At 40.5% G+C, this 27,827-nt stretch overlaps 1 protein-coding gene across 1 annotated transcript; it reads right to left on the bottom strand.

Annotated features, from left to right (window-relative positions):
• Positions 1-122: 122 nt before the first annotated feature.
• On the bottom strand, positions 123-26,492 carry elp2 (elongator acetyltransferase complex subunit 2). Its single transcript, XM_022202029.2, has 22 exons — positions 26,325-26,492; positions 26,121-26,199; positions 25,349-25,419; positions 24,786-24,930; positions 23,521-23,598; positions 23,115-23,179; positions 22,928-22,994; positions 19,436-19,582; positions 19,079-19,174; positions 17,920-18,020; positions 12,429-12,560; positions 11,814-11,963; positions 10,053-10,244; positions 9,762-9,831; positions 9,478-9,573; positions 7,943-8,000; positions 6,933-7,005; positions 6,190-6,382; positions 2,210-2,331; positions 1,916-2,058; positions 1,343-1,456; positions 123-751 (listed from the first exon to the last, which is right to left on the bottom strand). Exons 1-22 carry the CDS (start codon positions 26,454-26,456, stop codon positions 556-558), a joined length of 2,520 nt encoding a protein of 839 aa, XP_022057721.2. The 5' UTR covers positions 26,457-26,492; the 3' UTR covers positions 123-555.
• Positions 26,493-27,827: the final 1,335 nt, after the last annotated feature.

The raw sequence follows: 27,827 nt of genomic DNA, 5'->3' as shown, positions 1-27,827 counted from the left end.
AATTCCCTCTATTCTATAGAATAGAGGGAATTCCTGTCCTACTTCAACACTACCTCCACACTTCAGTGTATCTTGCATTTCTATTGTTCTATTGTTTATTTAAAGATCATCAGCCCATCAGATGGTGTATATACAAAACATTTAATCAGTTGGTCACAAAGCAACAACAACCCACAGAAGCTTTGGTGTTCATGACGATCCAAACATCCAAAGACAAAGCAGTGGATATCATCGCTTCTTTGGGAATACAGCAGAGTCGTCTTCTCTGAATATAAAACACTCTGAAGTGTCTAAGTAAAATACCACCCTAAGGCCATGGTGTTTTTACCATCCTGCTTCCACCCATCAAATCTGTTCAGCTGAGTGCAGACAGACTGCAGGGCATGAGTACTGTGGGTTTGTCCTGTGACTGACCCATGACTTAACTGGCTGTCACAGGGACTGAATGACTTGCCAGCGAGCAGCTGTGGCCTCGATGCCCCAGTCAGGCTTGTGGCCCTCAGTCCAAGTGTCTCTCTGTGTGAGAGAGACATAATAGTGTCAGTGTTGGTGGTGCTAAAGAGCCTGTTTGTTGATGTTGAAGATTTTGACAGAGTGGTCGACACTGGCGCTGGCAAGCTGGACCCAGGAGCTCTCCTCCTCGATTTCACTCTCTCTGTCAGTCTGTCCATCCTTCTTGCCGTTCTGCTGACCTGCTCGGCCGGCCCTGGGCCTCCAGCGGAGTCTCTTGACTGCCAAAGCGTGGCTTTGTCTGTGAAGGGACATGTGATGAAAGGAAACAACAGAAGACTGGTCTGGATGACAAAACAAGCATTCGTGGTAAAAAAACTAAACAAATACCTCCCACACACACTTAACAACTGTACCATCGCTCCTTCTCAAACACAAAACATGTGCAAAGAGACACTTGTCTCACCCATTCAGCTGACTTTTAGAGAAAAATATCAGAGAAATATTTTTGGAAAGAAGTGTCTGATTAGGCAGCACAAGTAATTTAAGAACAGCTAATGTCATTTATTTCAAAGGTGTCACTTTGACAAAAAATGTGACTTTTGAAGCCTGTTTAACTTCAGATACAAAGACCTCATAAAAGTTACTGAACATTGTGAGCTCTATGGACATCGACTTACCCGCACACGTGGGATGCAACACACACAGAAACACATAAAAGTGCTGGTCGATGCCTTCTGCCCTTTCTTATTGCCCTGTTCAAAGGTAGCAGCCATTCGTAGCACATAACAGAAAGCTTTGTTCTCTCAAACTGACGCCGCATTACTGTTACTGAACTTTGAAGTTGCGTCTGATAAACTTCAGACGGACTGCGCATGTGTTGTAAGGATACGAGGTGTTTGTTTCTCCACAGCTGCTCCAGTCGTGTCCTCCAGCAGGCTCCTGGCCAGGACTCCATCGGTACAGCAGGATCCTGCCACACTCCAGGCCAACAGAGAGCAGGTAGCTGTGGGAGGCACCAGAGGAAACACACAGATGTACAACAGTAGAGCCGACCTTATTCCCTTTGCTCTAACCTTAACATAGCAAAATTGAACTAATGATGACCCAGTTGTCTTGAAACATTGTCAAACTACACTACAAATCTGGGGCATGTTACACATCCATTTCACCCACAGGGTTTAAAGGTTCCCCCTCAGCCTTTTATAGAGGAATCCAACAGTCTGGTTTCAGTGTCAAACAGGAACAGCTGGGTTATTGGTTCTTTATAGTAGATGAATGATTATCAGTTAGAGGGGGACTAAAATAGTTTATATTGCACCTCCAAAATACTGCAGCAATGACAGTTTCGGATGTTTTCAAGACAGACAGCCATAACGCTGATCCTGACCACACAGCAAGTTCTATATAAAGTTGAACTAAAGCAAAAACATACAAATATGAATGAGTGTCTGTGTGTGTGTACCTGTTATCAGAGCAAAGTACAGGGCAGAAAGCTACAGCAGTAGCAGAATCACCCACATCCAAGATAGAGGAACATGGTTTAATCTCAGGAGGAGGTACAGAGTCCCCAGAGTTCTCCCATATGCAGGGGCCCCATACTATCACCTGGACACATGCACAAAAAACAGAAATACAGTACTTTCTACACAATGTGCAACTGTGTGTTTATCACTTTACTATCTTCAAAGTAAAAAAAATAAATAAGTAAATATATCACTTCTGTAGCTTTTGACTGACGCCAACACTCAGAATGTACCTTCTTGTCCCGACTAGATGTCACAAAGTATTTGCTGTCAGGACTCCAGTCACATGACCAGATGATTCGGCTGTGTATGGCCGTGTCCTTCCCTGTGCGTGCGTACAGCGAGAACAAGGGCTCTGCATGGAAACAACAAACAGGAACAGAGATTACGCAAACAATGAAATCAAACAATAATATCATCATCCTATGCACAACACACATTTTTTTTCCAACAACATATTTCTTCCTCCACAGCAGATGACCTGGTAGCAAAACTTTGTGTTCTGATTATTGCAGCATGACATCAGCATGTCTGAATCCCTGCTCTACTGCTCTGCAGCAACAAAGCCTCTCCCGAGCGACAAATAAACAACCCAACAAGACAGAGAACCTCATTCTAGCCCTCCATTTCAGTTGGTTTTGGTTTATGACCTGCTGCTGTTTATTTCCCCAGCCGAAGTCATTTCAGACCCCAGATTGGTTTTCCCCAGAGAGCTTGTTTGTATGCTGCTGGCAGCCGCCTGTCTGCACGTCTGCAGTAGCCCTGCTCTCCACTGGTACTCTGACACACACACTGTAGCCGGTATGTATACACAGCTGTAAAACCACAGTGCCGACACATAAGTCAGAGTTAACCACTGTGTTGTGTTCGTGTGTTTACACCCTCCCTCGAAAAAACACACACACATATTTGAAGGTGTATATTTTGGGACATGCATGTGTGTTGTGAAGAAGTTACTTCTTCCATTAACATTTTTCATCTAAGGGACGTGACGGGGTGTTTAGTCCGATCACACAGAGATGGAGACAAAGTAAAGACAGAACAGAGCAGCAGTCAGCTGAAAGACAAGTCGCAAAATACATCAAAAAGATGAAAGAGCAGCACATATAAAAGGCTACACAGATTAGATTTTGAGGAAAAAAGTACAAAAAAAGAAGAAAAAAGAGAAGAGAAAGGTAACTGTGTGTCCTTAATGAATATATCTGGGTGCTTCACCGACAAAGGAAGGGAAGGTGGAAAGGGAAGGGAGGAGGACACGCTGAGACGAAACAGGTGGGAAGCAGAAGATGTGCGAATAGGAGGAGTCAGTTTGTTTGATCAGCTCTGACTTCGTTTAACCTTCCCTGGTCTAGCTGGTGAGACTGTGTTGTGTGTTCTTCACAATCACCTTGAGTGATTCAGCAGCCAACCAGAACAGACGGGATCCCCCCGCCCCAAAACCCTCTGACGCTCCCTCCCCTTCCCTCCTCTCTGACGAACACACACACTCACAGACACACACACACACACCGCCCTGCCTCTGCACAGCCCACCATACAGGTGGATAGGAGAGTGCAGGACTGGTTAGCCTCTGTCAATGCCCATTAAGACAGTCCAGCAGCAAACAGAAACATGAGATACAAGTGGGAGGCGATCCTTGGGGCTTACATGTTGCATTCTGCTCACCTTGAAAGCAGGATTGAGTTATCTGTCTGAGTCAGGGTGCTGAGATTCTCGCATATAAACAAACTCTTCAGGAACCCAGTCTGGCTTACAACAGGGAACCTGCAGAATTGATCCAATATCACTGCTGATTTTTTTCATATTCTGAGTATTTTGTTTGAGAAGTTGCTCTTATATAATGACAGTGACTAAGAGAGGGTATTGGATGAGGAGTCTGTCAGTTACTTCTGTCTCTTTATGTGATCCCAGACTGACTCACTGATGTTGAGTTTAGGGCTCTGTTGGGGCCATATAAGAATTCCTCCTCCTCTTTGTTACTGAATATAGTTCTTTATGACTCTGGCTGTATGTTTGGGGTTATTGCCATGCTGCAGAATAAGTTTAGGATCAATCAGATGACTTCCTGTAGGCACCTGCTGATGGATAAGAATCTAAACAAGTGATGTTCCTGAAACTTTTAGTTTTTACCCCTTTAAAACCCACTGTTGCAAAAAGACAGTTTTATTTTTTAATTACATATATAGCTAATTTTTTTAAGAATATTTGGGTTAAAAGGGTTATGCCAATTATACATAAATAAACAGGTTGTTTCTACTACCATTTTTACATAATGTAACAAGAAATGTGTAAATGTGACATAACTCAGGCCTGAACACTTGATCTGAACGATTTGAGACTAAGAACACTGAAAAATAAAAACAAAAAGAACTTTTTAAGTTGAATATACATTAAAAAAGTAGTTGTTTCTACTATTATTGCAATGTAATTTTTAAACAATGGGCAAATGTGACGTATCTCAGACCTGAAAACATTGAAAAATTAAATCCTTAAAGGAAAATTAAAGAACAAAAGTTGTTAAGTTCATTATACATAAAAGACTGATTGCTTCTACTAATATTTCTAAGTATTTTTTTTTTTAAATGTGCAACACTGATGTATCTCAGGCCCAAAAATACTGAAAAAATAACTTAATACATCACATCCGGACAATTCTTTTTAAATTACGTCAAAATATTAGTCGAAGCAACTTATTTATTTATGTATAATTGACGTAATCCTGTAAAACCCAAATATAGAAACAAATAGCAAAATATATAAAATAAAAAGAAACAAAACTGAGTTTGTAAAATTGCAACAGTGAGTTTTAGGGGGTTCAAAAGTGCAGTTTTATCATAGATAAATTTTTAACATTAAATATAGAATGCATGTATTATATACTAAAAGGAATAGATATGAAATAGATCAGAATTTACTGGGTGAAATGGAAATAAAAAAAGCTGGAGGAAAGAAATTCTGTTGCTGCAAGAAAGGGTAAGGGAGGGACGGTAATCATATAAAGCGGCAATGTCAACATACATATACTCAGCCTCCCATCGCTTTGAAAGACTCTGTTTTCAGAATCAACTTTTCTTTTCGCCATTGTTAAGGGCTAACTTTGACGTTACAGTAGGGTTGCAGACAATAACAGACGCTTGACTTAAATGACGCGGGAATGTTCCCAGGTAACCTATTATTCGGCAAGGCAGCTGTTGCGCTGCATTATGGGATCTGTAGTTTGTGTGTTATCAGCGCTTCATATCGTCGGACCATTAATAACAATAATAATAAATCAATTTAAAATGATCTCGCGGGCCGGATAGGAGTTTGACACACGTGCTCTAACCAATCATGTCACCACCACTGAGTTTAAGTTTCAAAGAGGGCAAAGATCACAGATAAAATGACTGACTAAGAGAGTAATATATCAAAATAATCTGCCTGTGCAGTTTTGGTTTGTCTGGCCATGGAAGTCTGAAATCAAACCAAAGAAAGGCCACTACACCAGGGTTTTATGTCTGCATTTATTCAAACAAATCTTGCAGAACTCTAAAAATAGTTTTTCTTCTTCATCTCAATCCTGACAAGACATGCATGCCAGCATAAATTAGCTATTGAAATCCAACTGAGGTTGCATTAAATATACAGGAAGGCATTTACTGTATCCTGCATATTTACTGCCCATTTGATAACACCATGTTAAATCATTGCTGCAATTACTGTCCTCCAATATTAACTACAGTAAAAGAGGGCAGTTAGTAGTAAAATTTTAATTGCTGTCAATTGATGGAAATATACAGAGAAGACATGTTTAAATTTAAAATCAAATAAGTAAACAATCTTTCCTTTATTAGCTGCTTTTTGGACGAGTTTCAGGAAATGCATCACTTGTTTGGCTCTTCACTGAAATAATTAGGGGAGTCCTTCCAATAAGGCCAGCTTGACTTGGAATTCATTTCGGAACAAATCTGCTCAGTGGGTTTACCTTATTTTAATTAATTTGAATTAGGGGAGCTGATGTTGTCTGCCGGAAGGGTTCCAGTACCGTCTTTTTGTCTTAAAATTCACTCAAACAGATTTTTTAATTAAAACGTAATTCATTTGCACAGCACTGTGAAGAGCTATTATCTCATCCCGAGCCACGCTGCATTTGAAAACAAATCCCAAAAACTCAGTAACAACCATCCTTTAAAGGTAGACACCTTTTAAGTGTCTGCTTTTCCTCCTTTCTCACCTGGATTTTCAGACGTGGTCGGGTTCCGTCGCCACAAAGACCAGGTGCGATCTCTGGAAACAGCCAGCAGCAGTTGTGCGTCAGGTGAGAAGGCCATCTGGGTAACTGTGAGGGTGTGGCATGGCAGCGACTGCAGCTGACGCCATGTGGTTGTACTCCACAGCAACACTGCTGCATGCTCGGCTTTAGACGCCTGGAAAGACAGAGTAGATCAGCTTGTTTTTAGAGAAAAAATACACAAATCAACACTTTCAATAATCATTCCTTTCTGTCTGCTGGCTTACTTTCCCTCCATTTCTTGTTTTCTCCTGTACAAGTACTTTGTAACCTGTATTTTTTAAATGATTTTTACTTACTGGACACTAAAGGATGTAAAGGTGGGTGAAAGATGAATATAGCAAAGAGGGGAAGGCAAGAGAAAAGAAGGAAGGACAGCTGGAATGAGAGTCAAAGTGAAGCAGAGTGATTGGGTGGCGCAGGATGTCCGAAAACACGCACATCTGTGATGGCCAGCTGTACGTGTGTCTCTGTGTGTTTCTGCACACTGCGAAGGTCAGGACAAGGTAGGTACTATCAATACCTGACTGACAGCCCAGCCTAGCCCAGCTCGGTGTGTGTTATGGTGTGAAAATGTGCATGCACGTCATGATACTCTGTCATCTCTGATCTAGTGCCCTTTGGACAGGAGCATCGCGTAGTCCTGAACGTGACATGATCTCTGGTCCGGGTTTCCTCACACTGACCTTGCATGCGGATGCCACCACCGTCCTGGTGCTGTCAGATGCGAGACAGAACATCTCAAAGCCGTGGCCGTACCTTGAGACAGAGAAGGACAATCACTGATTAATCGTGAACAGCCACGGCCAATACACGGAAGGACAGACAGGATCTTAAAGAGGGAGGAGGGCTGAACAACAACAGAGCAAGAGCTCCCCGTCTGAAAGTAAATTAAGTACTCTGATATTCCAGAGCATCACTCAGACAAGCTTCCAGGCCTGAGCCATCATCACTTGCTGTCAGGTAAATAATTAGACAGAGTGTAAAATTAAAAGACTGATCTGTGGTGACTGGTCCTTCTCCTGCTGACAGAGATGAACAATGATGACTCTCCGGCTAATCACTCACAGCATAATTGCTTTTAGCTTGCTATCACCTGGTTGCTTTAAAATGTCAACAAACTGAAATTGTCGTCCGCAACTCAGTGGAAAGAAATTCCTCCCCAACTGGGAAGCTTTCAAATGCTGCAGCAATTTGGCCACGACTGTGAGAGTATTATTTATGCCGTGAAAATAATTCAGCCACTTACTCATTTTAATGTTTCTATTATGCACTAAATGATCAAGGGACATAGCCAAATGGAAGTAGGAAAATGCTTTTCAACACACACAATGTCCACACCTCAAATAAACGGCCATGCCATACGTCATGTTTATGGCGGATTGACTGGTAAATGGATTTAGCATTGGCCACAAATGAAGGCAATATATTCAGCTTGGAGAAAAGGCTCATGGGATGGCAGAAAGGGCTGATTCTGATTGGCTGATGAATGAGAGGTGGGGCAACAACAAGAAGCCTTGAAAGATCCATCATTTTCAGATACAAATAACCCTTTGAGCAAAACTAAACTAACATAAGTCTACCAGGAAATGTTGCTTCATGGAGCCTCTAATGTCTTTAGAGGTAAAAGGCATTAGATGGAAAGAGAAACTCTGGTTATTGTTTCTAACAGCAGGAAACGGAAACAAGCACTCACAGTTTCTGGACTTCAGGCCAAAGTGTGTTCTGGAGAAGATGATCTTCTGGGGGCGGCTCTGAACACACAAACACACAGAAGATACAGAGTTAACCACAAACTTTAATATCCTTGAATAACTGTCATTGGCAGGGCCCTGAAAACTGAGCTGTTTAATAATTCAGATACAATCAGTTTCCAATTTACTAAATGAGTATTACACCCAAATGATTATTAAGATTTTCCTCTTTTAAATTCCTGTACTGTTAAGACATCGAGTGACAGATAGAACACTAAATGTGTGTGCTTATGTGAGCGGAATGCAACTAAAAGAGAAAAGAAAGATCGTAAGCATGATAAAGAGAGAAAGGCTGAGCTGAAAGCCACATGCCACACTTAGAACACGATGATCGCCTCGAGACAATGTTCTCTCACTTTCACGTCGTTTCTTTTTGCATTTAGCTCGCATGAAATCCTCAGCTCTACAACTTGCCGCTTCCCCCTCCCAAAAAAGCTATTTTGAAACACATGCAGCTTTATCTCAGATTTTTAACGGCTGCTGGCTTTGAGGGGGATCAAATCTAGTGGAGCGCCAATCCTCTTCCTCACACTGCAGGATCTGCAAAGGCCCGTGCTGCCTTCGTGTTGCATGTAATTGAAAGCTACACTCCTTGTGTCTTTGCTATTGGTCATCGGCTTCCCATTAAGCCTAATTATTCGTTTTTCTCTCCCTTCACGCAGAATCCAATCAAACAAGTGAAAATGCGTTGTTAACAACAGTTTCCACACTTGGTTGCTCCCTGCACAGCCCGGGGTCATTGATACTTAAACTTTGCAATCACATAAGCCTGCTTTCTAATTAGCATTGCAGATTAAGGAGTGGCTTCAATCATGCTGATGACAGCCTTTGACACCCTGTAGCCCAGGGGTTTTAAAACGCAGCACTATATTGCCTTCATTTGAATTTAGTTCATTTCCCATCTGCCCATTTCCTACAATTAGTTTCTCTTTAGTTCCCTTGTTTCTTGTTTTCTGTTTCCTCTTTGTCCTTTCTCAGCCTTCGCTTCCCAACCCTGTTTATATTATCTCATATTTCTGATGTTTTCAAGTATTGTTTTACTTTTGTAATGAGAACAAAGTGACTATTGTTGTCACTTTGTAATGAGAACCTGCAACTTTCTTGTTTTGTTCCAACATACATATATTTTTTTTAAATTTTGCTTGCATGCTGCATCCTGTCACCTCTTCTTCCCCGTCCACCCCCAACCACCCTTCTCTTGCTGTAATACCATCAGTCTCCTCAGACACTGCACACTCCAGACGTAGAGCAATAACTAACTGTCTGTCTGGCTGCATATCATTGTCTCTTACAAGAACATCAAGCGACAGGCCGACAAGCGCTCTTAAATGTGTGCTGAGGCTGCTCAGTGGATCGCAATGAGGAATAAGAATCAGGCTATCAGACTGGAGAGCGAGACAGGGACGCCCTTTGGCTTCAAAATTATTTAAATGTAGTAGAAATACTTGACAGTGTAGTTTATGTGGCTTTACAGTACCGGTCAGGTTTAAAGGGTGGAAGTAGGACTCCTGGTATTGGTCAGACACACTGCTGAACTGTTCCTCTTCTTCGTTGGTTTTCGGGACAAGGTCACCTGTAATTTAAAAAGATTTGATGATTATGTTAAAAAAAAAAAGGAATGAAAGCTCTGAACTCAACTGAATAAAGCGCACCTGTGTCAAACTACTGCGCTGAGTGAAATTGATTTTTGAATGAAAATTGATTCTTGGCCCCAACATGAACAATGAAACATTCAATTGCACAGCTGAGCAAGTATTTTACCCTGAAATACAGCCTTGTTGGACAGACCCAAGGCAGGTGTGCTGGCTCCTTCAGGAAGGTTGGCAGAGTCCTGGCAAGAACCAATGAAATAAAGAGTGATGTGTTAAAACCTACGTAGGATGTAGTAGCTCTTCTTACAAGAGAGAAAGTTTTGTCAAAATGTGATCCTGGGACAGAGGGCAAACATGTATGTGTCTTTAAAGGGTGGCTATTTCTACAAATGGGATAAATATGACTTTGAAATATGATCATTCAATATTTTCCTGTATACAAGTTTCGGTGTATACTTACACTGGATGTCAAAAGCTTTTGTTTTGGGATTCCAGAGATATTTGCAAAGTTCTCCACAAAATTCCGAGGTGCTTGAAACACTCTCAGGACTTTTTCATCAGCCCCAGATACAAACTGAAACCTTCCAACCATAGCCAAACACTGCATGTCGTATCCGTGGATCTGTGGCCGTGAGATTTCATGCCAGGTTGCCTGCGGTGGTAAAAGACACACAAAAAGACGCTCTAAAGTTGCAGATCTGTTCATGTGGTTGCCAGGGGAAGTGGCAGACTTTTCAACAGATCTCTGATGCTCTGGGACTTAGTTTCTTGGCACTAAATCCAGGAATTTGAAACCAAGCCAAACACAACATTGATTCTCCTGTTCAAGTGAAACATTTCCAGCTTAAGATGCAGACTGTTCTCACGGTGGAAGATGGAGGGTTCCACAGCAATGACCAGATTTCATTTGGCATTGGTGTGAGGTGGCACTGTGGCAATAATCCAAACTGGCACCTTGAATAACGTAACGAAAGCTGGAATCTTGATTATGTTTCTACACCAACTGAATGCTAAACTGCTATGTTCTACCCTGCTTCTAATAATTTTATGTGGATAAACTTAAGAAGTCTGTGTTTTGTAGCATTAATTCTAATGTTACTATCCTGCAGGATTTGCTCTCAGTGACCCCTGACAAATATATATAATTATATGCTTACTTCTGTGAAACTCCATTATCTAGTGACAGAGTCCAGTGACTACCAAAATCCAATCCGAGACAGAGCCTAAACATATTTTAGCAAACCACAACAAGCAGAATATATATTAGCTACTGACTATACCCCATAAAGGTTAATACAATTTTGCCTGTGTTGAAAGAAGAGCAGCATACTAAGTAACCATTGCTACCAGGAGGAAGGCGGAACTAGAGCAGCAAATGATTTTAATGCCAGAACACTCCTCAAATGCTAATGTCAACATGCCAATTGTGTGAAATGTGTCCTCTGATACATATATTGCAAGATGGACAAAAAATGTAGTGTGGTGACACTTGATGTACTGTGCATTTCATTAATAGGAAAACCACAAATGGCTTTGCTTTTTTTCCCACTGAAACTTCTAAAATGCATCCCTTTCTTTCAGGTAAACTAAATCTGATGGGTAATCTATGTATATACTGTGTATACCATGATAATAGTGAATGATATGATAAAACAAACTGTGAGATAATGCTATCCTGTTAATACCATGGTATTTATCTCTTTAATCTCCCTACTAGTGTTAGGCCACTGTAGCAATTATAGATAGCAGAATTGCTTTATGGTCATATGGGATTTATAGAATTATGAAAGTATGAAGAATAAAACTCGAAGTGAATACCAAAAAATAAATAAATAAATAAAAGAAGTTTTTCAGGTGATTTCATTGGGCAATTCCATATGGTCATTTTCTATTCATAACAATACATATAAAAGAGTGTGTCACTAATTATGAGCTTCTGTCCACTTTCAGTATTTTTGTACAATGCACATGTACATGCCAGGCATTATGTTAAATAATTCTGATGCCCAGATGTACAAACCTAACACCTTGTACAGCTGTATGATGAACATCACCTCCTGCTTTGTGATAACTTTTGTCTGCTGCAGTCGTCTTTCTTGTGGGTGACCGCAGTTACATTGCACACTCTATTTGTGAGCCGTTTATTTTTAAGGCTGAAGTTTCATTGTGACTTTAGTCCCATCTAAATTTCACATTTTAGAGGGGATTTTGTGTGTTTTACCTGCTCGCTGTGTAGCTTCCTCCATGGAGTGAACAGTCTGGAGGTCTGGTCTGAGCCCACACTGAGGATGAACTCACCCTCAGGATCCCAGCTCAGGTCCTGGACTGCATTAAAGTGACCCGATATCACCACTCCGGGTCTCCACTCTCCCTGGATAGAGAGCATTGTAATAGTGAGGTTACAAGCCTCTTAACTGCCCTCATTCGTCACCATCCCTGCTGTCTAATGGTAAGTTCCAGAAGTGGTCTATATGACTGGCAACTACTGACTGCAATGTAGGTGTAGCTGTCTCAGAAAAGGATCCCCTTTTAACACCTAAATTACTTATCAGCACCTTCAGGTTTGTGTTAAACTTTAAATTTATCTTCTAACGTCAGTGTAGTTGAAACCCTGTTATCTCTGAACTATCCACTGACACTTCAGACTGCCACTCTTTCTCTGGGATATCCAACAAAGACGCATGCTAAACCAGTCAAACTGCGTGGCAGATGAGACACTTGATGTGATTAATTACACCAATAACAGAAACATGTAGCAGTCACTAAATAGACTACAGAAATGCTGGCCTCACATTGATTTAAAAAGTTTAGGTGTAACTCAGGCTTTGACTCCCACCTCTTCGTCTTGGTCCTTGCACCAGAGATGGAGCGCTCCGTGAAAAGCGTGAGCCACGATCATGGAGCCATCAGGACTCATCTGGCAGCCATAGAAGCCCAGAGTGTTGCCACCAACCTCCCCTACGCGCACCTGGTGTGAAAGAAAAAATAACATGTTGTGGGGGCGATCACTCACTAATCAGAAATATCAACTTATCTGCCTTTCCAACACATTCGTATCAGACATCAGGCAGGTGAAGAACATTTAGTTTCTGGGTCTGAGTCACTGACTTGCTAAAGAGAAAAATTAAAGTAAACTTAGACAACATAAGAAGAAAAAGCAGACTGAAGTAGGTTTCTCTTTGAATGCATCCTATACGGCATGTAAAAAGGTGCTTTATTCTTTTAAACATCTGAGTTTTGTGTAAACCTACACGTTTATAGAACACAAATGAGGGGAAAAGTTAGTGTTGATGAATCTGTTTTCAGTCTCCCTCTAAGACTTTTTAACTAACAGACTTCATTTTGCTGGACAGAAGAAAAAAAACAGCAAATTAGCCTGACAAGTCAGATGAGAAATTATGCAAAATGGGACTTATTAACGTTGAATAAACGCTGTTGTGTTTTTTTTTCTAACAAAATACATTTGTCTAATACATAATGAAAGCAATTGCAGCACAGCATATCACATTAAACAAATAATCATGAAAAATGGCAAAGCTTGAGAACACAGAGGGATTTGCATAAATTGGATTTGGGTGAACGCCTGTGACCCCTGCGTCACGTTCATATAGACATTGTAAACCCTCCATGCGGTCTGAGCTTTCACTGAAAAACCAATCCAATTTTAAAACACTAGTAATCACCGCCTCTCAGGTCAGAACAATGCTAGAAAATAACAATCACTCATTTTGGGATTCTCACCACCTGTCCTTGCTTTTGTGCATAAAGAGCTCTGTATTGAATTCCGCGGATTCAAATCACTACCTGTGGCAGCCTATTTTGATTTAAGTGCAGTTACCAATTTCAGTGACAAATGAAAATTTGGTTGTTAAAACTCCATCTGACGCCATTCAAACTCACTTTATGTGTCTATAAGGCCTTTTGTAATGGCAAGAAGAAAAAAGAACAGAAAGAAGCAGGTGCATTTCAAGTAAAACCGAAGTGTAGGCGTTACAACAGAGTGTTACAGCTAAAATGAACAATATTTAGCAATTAAAAGGACTAAAAAGCTTCTCCTGATGTCTAAAAATATAAACTCCATTACAATCTGTATTCATTTATCCGTTCATTGAAATTAATACCCAAAGAGAGCAGAAATTACAAACTAAAATAGAGGAAATGAGACAATATTAATACCTCATCCTGTTGCTTATGTAACCAGCAGGATTCGACGCAGGATTATGGGACTAGACAGAAATAACTTGAAACTCAGTGAAAATTAATCAGAATATTTAAAATCTGAATTGTAGGAATTCTTGTTTAGACAACAGCGAGCTATTCTAACCATGAGCTGTCTGTGGTTTAAGCTGCCACTGGTTTGTGCAGGAAAATCTGAATCTCATCCTTATAATAGGATGCACAGTGCAAGACAGAATCTACACTCTCCCATGACTTTGAGAGCGTTTTGTACACCAGGTTAACTTCTCACTGCCTTGAGGAATTCAAACAATTAAAAGCTTTACCGGGCCCTGAGGCCTTGGATGTAGACTAGACCCAAAGGGGAGATCTATTCAAATCGATAGCGGGCGATCCGACCCTCGGGAGTGATACGCTGCTCCCTCTGCAGCACTGTGTTCTGAACGCAGACACGGCTATACACAATATCTCTTTCATCTTTAATTAGCGTGCGCCTTAAATGATATGTACGTTGGCTGTGAGAAAATATGAGAAGTGCTAATTTCATACTCAAACGATTAAAATTGGAAGAGTTTCACAGCTGAGCCGGCTATCGTTTTTTTTGAAAACAAAAAGCGAGAGCATGTTCAGCTGTGGCGGTGACCTGAGGCAGACTGCAGAAAAACACACAAATGTGTATCCACGTTAAGCAAACAACTTGAAAGCCTACACACAAACACACCAGGAGAAAGACACACAAATCTTTGCTCTGTCTGTCTGCTGTATGTAGCAGTAAAGTGAGGCCCTCCATCATCCAGCCTTCCTGGTCACTTGCATTGGTCATCAATGACCTTCAAAATAATGCCTGTATGCAGACTGAAACACAGCGGAACTAATGACGGCGATAAAGGCGTGCCGTCACTTTGAATGGCACGATCCTCCAGCTATCCAGAGAGAGAGAGAGAGAGAGAGAGAGAGAGAGAGAGAGAGAGAGAAAAGAGAGATGGGCAGGAAGAAACATAGATGGTGAGATTGAGAGAGATCGAGATGCAACATTAAGCAGATTGATTTTAAAATTCTGCACACGAGAGCCAGTCGTAAATCATGCAAAAACTCACAGAGGCAAAAAGTCGTCATCTGTCTTGTTTACGAGAGGGGGAACAATATGGATGCATGGAGGGCCTTATCGCTGGGCAGTGGGGGCATTGAGGGGGGAATACAGCAAGGACAGCAGAGGAGGGAAGGCATATATCTTTCTTGGAGAAAGGGTGACGAGCGCCGAATGAGCTTAGCCGAGCTGAGAAAACCCGTGCAGCGTGGAGCACAGGTTTTCAAATCAACTTTTCAGCATGCAATCTTGACCGACAAAGTGAGATGGAATCTTGCCTTCATTTTTCTCGAACATTACAACTCAAATTAGAAGGGACACAGTGAATGGTTATTGTCATTTTCTATAAATCTGCTGATTTCTCTTGATCAATTAGCAAAATATAGTTTAGTGTAGCATTAAATGTGAGAACACTTGTGTGCCCAAAAGACTGATTGCGGTGTTTTGAATAAAAGTCTAGCTGAACAAATATTAAACAATGAGCCGGGCAGCAATTAGAGTTTTAATTAAGAAAGAATGTTAGTTACACATTAAAAAGCTCCTTGGTTAAAACTTTGTGTGACCTCTGGAAACAGTCATTTTGTGGATAGTGGCTTATTATTTAGTAAACATAATTAATGTTATTTTATTAGGCGTTATTAGGAATAACATTAAAAACAGTTCTATGTTTAAAAAGAAATATTTTCATGGTGTTCTGGCTGAAAGAGTTATTTCATTGGTAAAGCTTAGCATCTTCTTTGATTTTCTGTTTGTGCATAAGGCTATGAATAATAAAAAATACTTTGAAAAAAGGGAGAAAATAGTGAAAATGTTGCAGAGCCCCGGTGTAATTTCTTCAAATTCCTTTCATTGCCTGACCGAAAGTCCAAATTTCAGAGATATTCACGTTTCGATAATATGCAACAAAGAAAATCCTCCCATATGGGAATCCTGAACCTGCATGCTTTAGTTATTTTTGCTTGATCTGACTTAAAGATTTCTCAGCTTTCTGGCAACTGATCAATATTTTTTCTCAGCAAAGGAAAGTATTACCAGAAAAATCAAGTTTTTAAGGCATCGATACAGTGATTTATATTCATCCACACACAAAAAATATTTTAAATTATGAACTCATCTTGGACTCATTGTGGCTTTCCTTGTTGTGCCATGTGGCCAAGTGAAACTTGAGTAGAGTACATACACCGAGGTCTGAAAATAGGTTATCTCTCAAACCCACACACAAACTGAAGGCATTGTGGTGGCCCGCTGTGGTCAGTCGGAGATGTTAATTACCAGTGTGTCTCGTTAGCAAGATGTGCTTTACGCAGTGGTGGTCCCCGACCACCCCACTGCTAACCCCGCTCTCCATTAAATCTCACCAATTACTCTAATCAGCGTGAAGAAGCGAAGCACTTCTTTGTAAAAATCGGCTAATTAAGACACACATGGCTGGTCATTTAGCGCTGTGGAATCTGCTCTGCCAAAAACTTCAATCTCCTGAAGAAAAGCCTTTTCTGAAGCTTATTCAGGTTGCAGAAAACACTCAGAAAGTACCGAATGCATTTAATTTGCACTTGTACAGATTGGGACAAAAAAATAAATACAGTTCAATTCTCTGAGGTTTCATTGTTGTACGTGTGAGTGTGTGTGTGTAGGTGTGTGTGTGTGTGTGTGTGTGTGTGTGTGTGTGTGTGTGTGTGTCTCACAGCTTCAGAGGTTAAGCTTCCTTTGTAGGTAGGAAACATGTCAGTTCAAAGGGTTTGGCTCTCAAACAGAAATAGAGGAGGAGACTCATATTCTATGCACTTTTACATTCAACAAAAAGGTTATTTCAGGTGGGGGTGGGGGTGGGGTGGGGGGGGTTTAGTTTTTTTATTTTTGGCATCAAGAGGAAAAAGCTGGAAATGTGCGGGGAAATTGGCCACACCAGACTTGACGCCCACCGCTAATTTTTCTTTTCCACTGACTGCCTTTGGCTAATCATACTGAGAAGAATATGTGACATCAGCGCTGGCTTCAGGCCCTAATCATTGTCCCTTTGTCAAAGTGGAGAGTCAAGACTTTCATGGTTTCCTCCTTTCTGTAGTCTTTGTTGCGTGCTGCTGTGGATGTGAATAATGAGATCAAAGGTGCAAAAATGTAAGTGATCAAAGTGTGGAATCTTGTTCATTGCCCAAGAGTGTGATCACACTCAAGGTGCCTGCTGCGGTGAGGTGAGCCACTTTCTGCTCAACGGGATGTGTGTGTGCATTTGTGGGACACATTCAGTCAGTCAGGAGCGTGTGTCTGATATTTTTTGCATTTTTGATACGAATAAGTGTTCCTGTGTTTCTCTCAGGTAATCTAAGGTAGCCCTAAACCACCTGAGAATATGCCAGTTGTGTTTATTAAAAAAAAAAGCTGTGGGGCAGATGGCAGAGAACAGCTTTTTCTTTGCCATCCACACTTGTGATAAATTTAGCCCCATTCTGGCACAACAGCAGTTGCAAAAGAGAAGAGGTGGAGGGGAGAGAGAAAGGAAAGAAGGACAGAGATAATGAGGGAGAGGGAGGGAAAGAGAAAGGGAGGCAAGTGGATGGAGGACAAAAAATAATGGAAAGCGGTTGTGGGGAAAGAAATGAGAAAGGTAGCGCAGAGGCTATGGCACGTCTTCCACTGGCCTCTCCATCTCCTGTCGGATGAGCTGGGGAATGGGCTGTAAAAGAGGGGGTTCAGTGTGTGTGAGTGATAGAAGGGAGATGGGGGAGGACAACATCAGCTTGTCTAAGCTCACAGTGGTGTGCCGGGTTCGGCGCCTCTTCATCACTGTCTATCACTTCTATTCCTGACACCTCAATGTCAGCGAGAGTGGAAACCGACGCAGGAGCACTGACAGCGGGAGAGGGGATACTGAGGGGGACAGCTCAGGCTCCAGATCACGTCACGAGTAACTGGAAGGAAAGCTGGCAGACGTAGAGTGGGGAATTGGCTCTGTGGGCGTGAGTGGATGTGTGCACAAACCTGATATTGGCCACAGAAACTGATTTATTCCGCATGTATGTGTAGGGTCTGCCTACATCCTCACTGCATTCAGGTCAGCACCTACCTGCTCTATCCAGACGCCAGATCCCTCCTCGGGAGCCCAGAGGATCATGGTTTTGTCCATAGACGCAGAAAGCAAACTGAGAGGCTGTTGCAGCTCGCCACCTGCAGAGGGAGACAGAGAGATACTGAAATATCTATGCAGGATTGGCTTTCATGGCTGGTGGTCTTGTCTGCTTGTGACAGGTTGCATATGTCTGAGAATTATAAGCAGACTGACGTAATTTTTAAAAAAGTTTATGTACTGTAAATTTAGTTTTTATTGCTAATCATGCCAATAATCTAAATGGTGCTTCTATGATTCACATTTAGGGACGCACAGTAACTAGAGCAGCAATGATGAGCGCGTCTCTCTCTTTTAAAAGTTTTCCATATTAAATTTGATTTAGTACATCATTTTGTAAAAGCTGAATGTTTCTTTTTTTTATAAAAAACACATCAAGCTGATGGTGTTGTAGTTAATAGCCTCCCAAAACACAGAGATAGCTTCAGGCAAGAGCTTTTTCCAAGCAGCAACTACCTGCAGAGTGTATTTTTAAGAAGGTTTTCTTTTCTGATGGTTTTGCCTCTCATTTGGACGCATGCTGTTGTGTCATAATTATCATATGCAATGGGGAATTTTAATAAGAAATGTAAATATTATTTGTAGAAATGGGAAAATAATCGAAACACGCAAAAAATGCATTTAAATATTAAGCAAAATACGTGACTGCTTTAATTATGCGGCTTTACTTGCTTGAAGTATCTAAACATGTAATGTACACAAAAACTGAGATCTGTGTCAAGTGATGTAATACGCTTTCAAGGCAACCAGAGTGTAAGCAGAAGATTTATCACATCCATCAGCCTTTCCCTCGAGAACTAATTAAGCCTGTAACTTTTGACGCCTGTGTTTTTCTGTTTCCCTTTAAATTGTCACAGTTTCTTCCTGGTTTTTGTAACCAATAGCACTGAAAGACAAAAGGGGGAGAAACAATGCCTCTCAGCTTTGTATGAGTCAATCTATTCACTTCCACTCACTGAGGAAACTGAGCAAGTGATGGTAATGTTTTGATTGTGTTTATATAACAGATACTAGCAAGGACCTACTGGCAATTTTCTAAAAATGTTGTTCAACGTTAGGCTGTTCTTAAAATGGGCATGACAGTGACTGATCGAGGTACCTTTGTAGAAGGGAGGCTGCCAGTGAACTCCATACACCCAGTTCTCATGACCTGCCAGAACCGTTTCAAGGGACACAGCAAACACAGAAGACGCGTCTGCAGCAAGAACACAGAGAGATTCAATGAAGATGTAGTAGCGATATCCGTTGTGTGATGCGAACAAGATACAGTAGCTGATGCGGTACAGATTTTCTGCACCTCTTTTTTGTGTCCAACTAAGAAGAAAAAATGATGTAACGCTCCATGAATAAACAATTTAGTGTGTAATAAAGGTAAACATTAAACCATCAAACGGCATATCTCCTCGTTTGGTTAATTAGCACCCTTTTTATAATCAAGCCAGGGTGGCACACTTACCTCTCTCCTTCACTTCAAAAATGTCCTCTTTCATTTTGATGACGGTGTGATCGTCCTCTGCGTTGGTGTCTGTGCCAGACTTGGCACGCAGCCTCCACAATCTGATGAGAGAGTCCTGTGAACAGCTGGCTAATAACAGCTCCCCACCTGAGTGAGTCAGAGAGAAAAACCTGAAAACCTTCCGCACTGCAAGACACTTTCTGTCAGCTCTTAAAAGTAGCCTACTGCAGAATGTATCCATCTTCCCATTATACTATTTACTGTGTTGTGGCACTTTGATGAAAACTATGTTATCATGAAATACAGCGGCATTGGTGTGGTGTAAAAAGTGCAATACTTTAGGATCAGACATTTGAAGCTTAGTAGTTTATCTTCTTCAGGTTTAAAAAACTGTAAGCCTACAATAAGAGATTTTATAATCTTTTGGGGACAGCACGGCCAGCTGTAACACAAAACAATGACAAATTATTGCCTTATAAATTTAATAAGGCCAAAATACTCTCCAACATTTGACTCTTTATCGACACTTCCATCTATATGTTCACTTGCAAACTGCTAACTTTGTCATTTGGTGCTGGTTTCATTGCGAGAACAGAACCAGAAGTTAAAACTAAGAGAATGAGCTAAATGGTGCAATAAAGTCCATAGACATAGATAATTTTATGCACTGTTAAAATAAAATGTCTTATTAGAACAGCTTTAAATAAGACTTCCTGTTATGCTGACGGATGAGACTATTTTTTTAGCATTTAGCTTGACGCACGGCTAATTATTTTTAGACCGGTAAAAGTTGAGCCAAGCAGCTCAGCTCTGAGCTGAACCTTCGTTTTCTGGGTTGTAGTGCGCATTAAAGCTATTATCCCCGGAGACTTTTCATTTCTGTTTCATCAGCTATCTGTTAGAACTGTAATCAAGGCATATGAGAAGATTGCTGATGGCTTTGATGCAGCCAGTTAGACAGCAGGAGCGCAGGCCAAATATACACGGACAGGTGGTAAACAAAGAGCGCGCCACTATTCCCGTGTGTCCCTGTCTCTCACATTATGCGATTCAGTTTTTAGTCCAGTGGGCACTGCTCTGGTTTTATCTCTGCCAAGATAAACAGGCATAATAAATATTCCTCTGTTGTGACCACCTAAGGCCTGCTGACAGTTTGGAGAGGGAGGCCATTATAGTCTGTCAATCATGGCATAATGATGCCAGTGATAATGACAACAGTGATTTGTACGGCGGCTAATCTGAAACCCAAAACTCCACGCGCTGTTGAGAGATGAATATTTTAATGCAACACTGTTTTTGAAAAGCTGTGTTCAGAATCAGACTCAGAACTAGAAAAGCCTTTATTGCCAAGTGAGTACACACAAGGAATTTGACTTGATGTATAGAGAGTAGTGCCTAGCAACAACAACAGACAGGAAAAGAATAAATAAACAAATCTAAATAAGAAATGCTACAAGTGTAAGAAGTATAAGAAGCAGAGTGTAAAAGTAAGTGTAAAAAAAACACTGTGTAAAAAAAAAAAAAAACGACATAAATGTGCTTAGACAAGGGTAATAAATCAGAATATTATTTAAACTACAATATTGCACATGAGCTCCACACTGAGGCTGCCATCTCCGGCGCCATCTTGGATTTCATTTAAAAAGTCATCAAATTAGACTAATTTTTCATCATTTTTTCTTTAATTTTTAACATCTCAACATTGTGGTTTGCTTTTGAAAGTGTTTTAAGAAGAATGAAAACCCTACAATTCTGATCATTTAATTTTGAGAAAAAATAAAACTACAGTGTAAAGGAAGATACTAGACTGGGCATGTGAGTGTCCCGTCCCCCACACACAATTCCCATACTACTTTAGCTGATTAAATTTTTATCAATATTGAGTGACTACTAGGCAAAGAAGAAATGTGATTCTGAAAAGAGATTAAAGCTAAAAATCAGGAAACGTCCTCATGTTCTGAGCCCCAACATTTAACAGCTATGACAAACTGCACCTCTAGTGCAACAATTTGCCATCTGCTAAGCCATAAAAGAACAGCATGATTTATTTAACTACTATCACAGCAGAGAGAGGGTTTTGACATTCCTATGGGAATACTTTACATAAACAAACTTCACTCTGTCCCTTTGCTGCTGGCTCGCGGTTCGGCAGCATCGAGTATGTCATAGAGTGTGAGTAGGAAGGAGACACTGGTGAAGAGGGCTGGTTAAGGAGATGAAGTAGCTTTTTCACAGTCAGAACAGTGGAGTAATGAAGTGTCCTTGAAGAGGGTTATACAATTAGTAGAGCCTGGATTGGATCCATGCATTGCCATGTGCTATCAAAATACTGTGAATAACACACTGGTTGGTGAAGCTGATCTTTAGCCAAAAAAACGTTGAAACACTGAACATTTTAGACATTTTCTTGATCTAAGAAGAGAACGTTGCCTTTTTTGCTCATTTGGTTTTTGCTTTAACAGGGTCAGAAAAGTACTTCTCAGCTTTTCTCATCAAACTTGTCGAAGGCTGTGACTGGAAATGCATCTCTCAGCATTTAGTCACCAACATGTTAAAAAAAACTTTTGAAAGCCCAGTAAGTGAATCATCCAGTTTTGCAGGCAGTTTGTAGATAAACCAAACAGCAGAATTACTGCCTTGTTGTATCACTGCACCAACCAGGTGCAACACAATTCACATCCATCTCTGTTCAGACTTGACCTTTTGGATATAAAATGTCATCACTTCATCATTTTGTCCAAGCACACATATGAGTGAAGGTTATGTCATGATTATTAGCAAACAAATTCTTAAGTTATGTCCAAAAACTTGCTCTGTGAGGTGATCTTGGCCTTTGACAACCAAATTATTACCACTTCTTCCTTGAGAAAGTAAACATTTGTACCAAATTTGAAGAAATTCCCCTAGCTGTTCAAGAGATATCCCTTCCATGGACAGATGGACAACCACACAACATAACGCCTCGCCAAAGTGGAGTCATAACAGAGAAAGCAAGTACAAGCTTTTCAGATTTCAGAAGACAGAAGGTACAACAAAAGCAACAAACAGGTAATTTTACAAATGCATTTAAAAGAACCCATAACCTACATCAACCAAGCCCCTTATTCCATCTCATGACATCTTAAATTTGCCATCTACCTAGATCATCCAAGAATTAGGACGGCGCTAAAAGAAGCTAACATTTTAGTGACATTAAGCTCTTTATTAATCATCAGCAACCATTACAACAGTGAGCCTAGAATATAATTATGTTTTTGTCAACGCAACGTGGATGTCTTCTGTTGTGACATTTTTATACTGAGTGTCCTGAATGAATTCTTTAGCTGTGTTTTTAATCATGCACTGGTTTTGCATGCTATGATGTCAAAGAACTAAATTTTGATTCTGATTTTTAATTTTTACAGAAACATGCCCTCAAATATATTATATCTGGAAAAGAGCAAAGAGAGATAAAACAAAAACACTAACTCTACTATAAACAGCAGCACTAACCTGTAGATGCCCACGCCACTCCACGAACCCAGTCTTCATGTCCTTGCAGTGTCATGGCTTTCTGGAACTATTGTAGAGAAATTTAAAAAGGTCAACTGCTTCTCTGAAACTTTAGAAATTCAAACAAAAAAGTTGGCCTGTAATACATGAACGAGCTGCTCCCGAGCGAACATGGATCGGACCTCACCTGTTTGTCGGCCTGCACATACAGATGCACCCGAGAGTCATCACCCCCGCAGGCCAGGATGGGAACTGTAGGAAACAAGGTTTTCACACAGGCATGTAACCTCGCAAACACACATAGCGGGTGGCATGCATTTGTATCAGCATCTAGATTTTATAGACGGAAGCAAGGTGGAAAGGAAAGATGAAGCACGGAACCCAACAGACGAAAGGCACGTAAAAACAGCAAGGCAAAATGATGTGAGACACTTCAAACGAAGACTGCAATTTGAATATGACATTCGGTTACGGGCACTAAAGCAGTGGTGTAAATTGAGATGGATGGCAAGAGAGGAAAAATGTGTGCGTCTGTGAGAGTGTGTGTGAGACACAACTTAAAGGATGTCTGTGTAGGAACAGCTTAGGCTTACCTCTGCTGCCTGGCAACAGTACCAGAGAGACATCCATCATGAAACCACTGCCAAACGATAAGTTACGGAGGCACTCAGCTGAGGAACACACATACACATGGAATTAAGCTTACACATACACTACAGTAATACTGTTGCACAACTGAAAATTACGTATATGATGCGAAATATACGGTCTTGTGTGAACATATATAAAAAATTTAAAAGATTCTTTTTTCCTCTGTCTCTTATGTAGGGGAGCAAAGTGTACTTCAAACAGCATAACGTAGATCATATTTATATCTGGGGATATAACCCAAGGTCATGCCTACTTCACAAAAACACTGGCATAACATGACTGTCAAGCTGCGTTAATGTTCTTATACGCTGACAAGTGGGCAGAAACTTCCAGCAAAGTGAAGCTGTTAGAGATGACAACTTGAAAAAATAAAACTAGGTATAGCCAACAGCAGCTTCGAACAACATTGTTACTCAACATCACAAAAAAACAATATTGAAATAAACAGATGTGCTTATTCTGCCAATTTCTGTCATTTGGGAAATTAAAAAAGGAGTGGTTATACAGCAGGTTTTTATAGCACGTTTTTCTGTCCACAGAAAATGAAGCCTTTCAAAAAAACAATATTGATAGTTTTGTTTCCTGTTTTACCTACATGTTAAGTGACCTTCAAATTAAGATTATCTATTGCAAAAGGATGGAAAAAATATAGATACAATGTTGTAGATATGATGCAATATAAACAGCTCTGCAGCAGAGCAGAGGTGACGCAAAGGATGATGTTGGTGGTAAACACTGTCATTCACTCCAGCAGCCACTAGGGGGCAAGACAGACAGTAACTCAAAAAAAAGTGACTTCCAAAAGACTGAATTGATTATAGAATAGGTGAGTCTGTTACTGCATACACTAAGAGTCCAGCCCAAACCAGTAGCACAAAATTAAGTTGATCTTTAAGATTGTTCTTCTTTTTTTTTTTTTTACCTCTTCAAGCCACTCTCAGGTAAAACGAGTAAAACTGAAATATCAATGTGTGATAAACTTGCTCACGCGTCATACATGTGCGTCCTGTGATGACATAATCACAAACAGACATCATTTTTTTAGGAACTACGAAAAAGCTTGACATCTGCTGTATCAACTTCCAACTACTCAAATTACAAATTGAAAACAATGTCTCTTTACATTTCCCACATTTAATGGCAAAAACAAACCAGTAATGACACAGCCTAAATAATGGATGAATCTGTCAGTTTTTCTGCCTTTTACCTTCTTTGGTGTCTCTGCAGAGCCACAGTCTAACTGTGGAGTCTGATGCTGAGGAGGCCACCAGGATCTTTGAGTCCTCCGTGTAGATTGCATCCACAGCACACACTGGCCCAGTGTGGCCCTTACACTCCACTGACCGGGTGAACTGGAAACAACAGTTTTGATTGTTTTATTTGGTCAATTTTCTTCATATAGCATTAATTTTCTTCATATAGCATCAAATTATAACATATGTGCATAGTAAGGTCAGTATTCCAAGGAGAAATCTGATAACTACCCTATGAGCAAACAAGCTACACGTAGGTGAAAAAATAAAGAAAGTACTTGAATGTCTGGCCCCTACAATAAGTGGGTTTAGAGGCTCTGATAAGCTCCCGGACATATTTTTTTAAAATATAGTTTATTTTCTATGATCACACATTTGTATCCGATTGGGAATGGTCTGCTTCCATCCATAGGGCACAAGGAGTCACTGAATGGTTAATTTGTCACCAGTCTGCATTTATAAAAAGAGGTGGGAAAGCTTGAGTCAGAAACAGCATCTCACGCATCAGGTGGCTTACCTTCCCATCTCGAGCCTCCCAGAGGAAGAGTCTGTTGTCTGACCCCCCTGAGACAAGATGGCACTCTGGAGCTGTGACAACAACACAGTTTTAATGGTTTGGGGTATGCAGTTTAGGTGAACTCTGCATCACACAATGATATTTTTGAACAAACGTTTATCTTACAATGTGGCAGCACTGTAATATAAGATAGGTAGAAGAGAGTGCAATAGAGCTGAATGGATGAATATTGCTGGAATAAAAATATTAATGTTAAAGTATGTAATACACAGCACATGCAGTGTATATTTGGAGAATTTACGTTTTGCAGTAGTTGTTCAGTTATAACTTGATTTTAGTTCTGTTCGGTACTAGTCTGAATAATTTCACGAGCTTGTTGTGGAAGAAGTTGACTGGTGTGCAAAAAGCAGTAATATTCTAGTGTCTCAATGGAGCAGATCACCACAGCCAATAACCCTGAGAAGCCTGTTCAGGATTGTAGCAGCAGCACAAAGCTCAGTGCTTTAAAATAAGGCTAGAGTTGATAGCAATATTTGGGTTGTCATACGAAAGCAAAGAAACAAAACCACAACGTAGAAAACCAGCTGCAGTTACCTAAACTGGTGACTACAGATTAAAATTAAGGTTCTCTGATCAAGATAACTTAAGTCTTGATAAAACATGCCATGTGTTGCTGTACTTATGCTGTAAAAGCAGATGAAACAATTATGACACAACGCCAATAAAACATCTCACAACAACTACAGCAGTAGTTTGACAGGTTGACACTCACCACCGTCCTCTTTGTGAACCCACTGGACTGCATTCACTCTGCCTGTGTGTCCATTCAGCACAGCGACAACCTTCCTCTCCTAAAGTATAGAATGTGTTTACAAACTTATGAACAAAGCGTATCTTTGTTTAAAACTACAGTAGCTCTATCAAAGTTAGCTGCTAACTGCTAACTTCGCAGTAAAAAATGCCTTTTTTTTACTACCTGTGGGTCATACAGAGCCACTGAGTTGCAAGTCCCAAAAGCAATGGTTCCTCCACGACCCCAAGAAACAACATTTGGGGTCCTGTTTGCACAACAAGCTACATGGCATGTTTCTATTACGGGCGCCGCCATCGTGAAAGCTGAAGTTGTGTTGTTACAGCAATTGTGACCGCCGGAAACGGAACTTTGGTGACAAGGGTTCCGCTACAGCTTGACGACGGGTAGAAAATATTAACGCTATTGTGAGATATTTTTATCGACAGTTTGACATTCATCCTATGCTCTAACCCTTCACTATTCAGTTCGATATAATTTATTATAGCATATGTTTTTCGCATTTTGTGATGAACTGTAACACTGACTCTAATCTGCACTACTGAGTAAATTCCAATAGATGGAGTAAGACAATCACAAAATCCACTAAGAAAGCTCCATTCACTGCAAATTGATAGTTCACGAATATTTTAGGCATCATATTTTTTTAATTTGTCCAACTACGCCACTAGAATTGACTTTGTAAAATTAGGAAAACAGTGAAAATATTTTTTAAAAATGTTATTTAATGCCACTGAAGCTTTTAGTGAACTAATATAAGTGGGGTGACATTGACTCGATTATTTATGAGTCTGTATAGATTTTTCTCTCTCAACCCAACAAGGAGTCAAAAGACGGACCAAAACAGAGCTGTTAGGGATTTAAAGCCTTGTTTGGAGAAATTTCACCTCAATCGATGGCTAGAGAAGGTTGACTCCCACATTTATTAGGCCACCACACCACACTGCACTAGAGATAACCCATGCATTTACTGAAAAGTATAAAAATTGAAAAAGGCAATGCTCTCTATAAATGCCATTCTGTGCATTTTTGTTAGCATATCTAACTGTCTGACAACCTCATTTAGCAACATGAAATGTTTTAAATATATTTTTTGCCTGGTTCTAGGCAAATAAACAAACAGAAAATATTCTGCACTGCACAAATGAAAGGTGACATTTTGCATTCTACTTGAAAATGCTCCATCAACAATCAAGATGCCACACTGCTATGTAAGACTGCGTTATCCCCTTGGCAGGTCCTGATTGAAGGTGACTGGTCACAGCTGAGGTAGCTGCCAGCCTGACAGCCCTGCTTATTTTAAAATAATAATAATAATAATAAAGCCCCTAAGCCCTTTGGATTTTAAAGGTTGAGGCAACACTTTGGTAACAAGAAGTTTCCAGGCACCCACTTGACATGATCAGAAGGGGAAAAAAAATGTGATGCTGTCTGTGAAGCCCTGAGATGATATCACAAATGACAGCGCAGCAAAGACAAACAGGGATACAGCCAAATAATATGAGGAAGTGAGAATGGGCTGGAGGAGGGGTGCGCTGGGCCTTTTTTTGGCTTGACTCTGACAATGCTGACTTGTGGTATATATGCGCGACAAAGACAAAACAGACACACTGTCACCAACACTTGGGTAGAAAATAGATTATATTCGTCTTGCTATTGTCGTCCTTC

This window comes from Acanthochromis polyacanthus, chromosome 11 (assembly GCF_021347895.1).
Source record: "Acanthochromis polyacanthus isolate Apoly-LR-REF ecotype Palm Island chromosome 11, KAUST_Apoly_ChrSc, whole genome shotgun sequence".
NCBI lineage: Eukaryota > Metazoa > Chordata > Actinopteri > Pomacentridae > Acanthochromis > Acanthochromis polyacanthus.
The sequence above is the reverse complement of the archived record's forward strand: the minus strand, read 5'-3'. Positions and strand labels throughout refer to the sequence as shown.

Coding starts and splice junctions, on each gene's coding strand:
- elp2 (XM_022202029.2), bottom strand. CDS start 26,456: ATGGCGGCGCCCGTAATAGAAACATGCCATGTAGCTTGTTGTGCAAAC. Junction 25,420..26,120: donor GGTTCACAAAGAGGACGGTG/GTGAGTGTCAAC, acceptor TTGTTGTCACAG/CTCCAGAGTGCCATCTTGTC. Junction 18,021..19,078: donor GCAGCCTCCCTTCTACAAAG/GTACCTCGATCA, acceptor CTCCCTCTGCAG/GTGGCGAGCTGCAACAGCCT.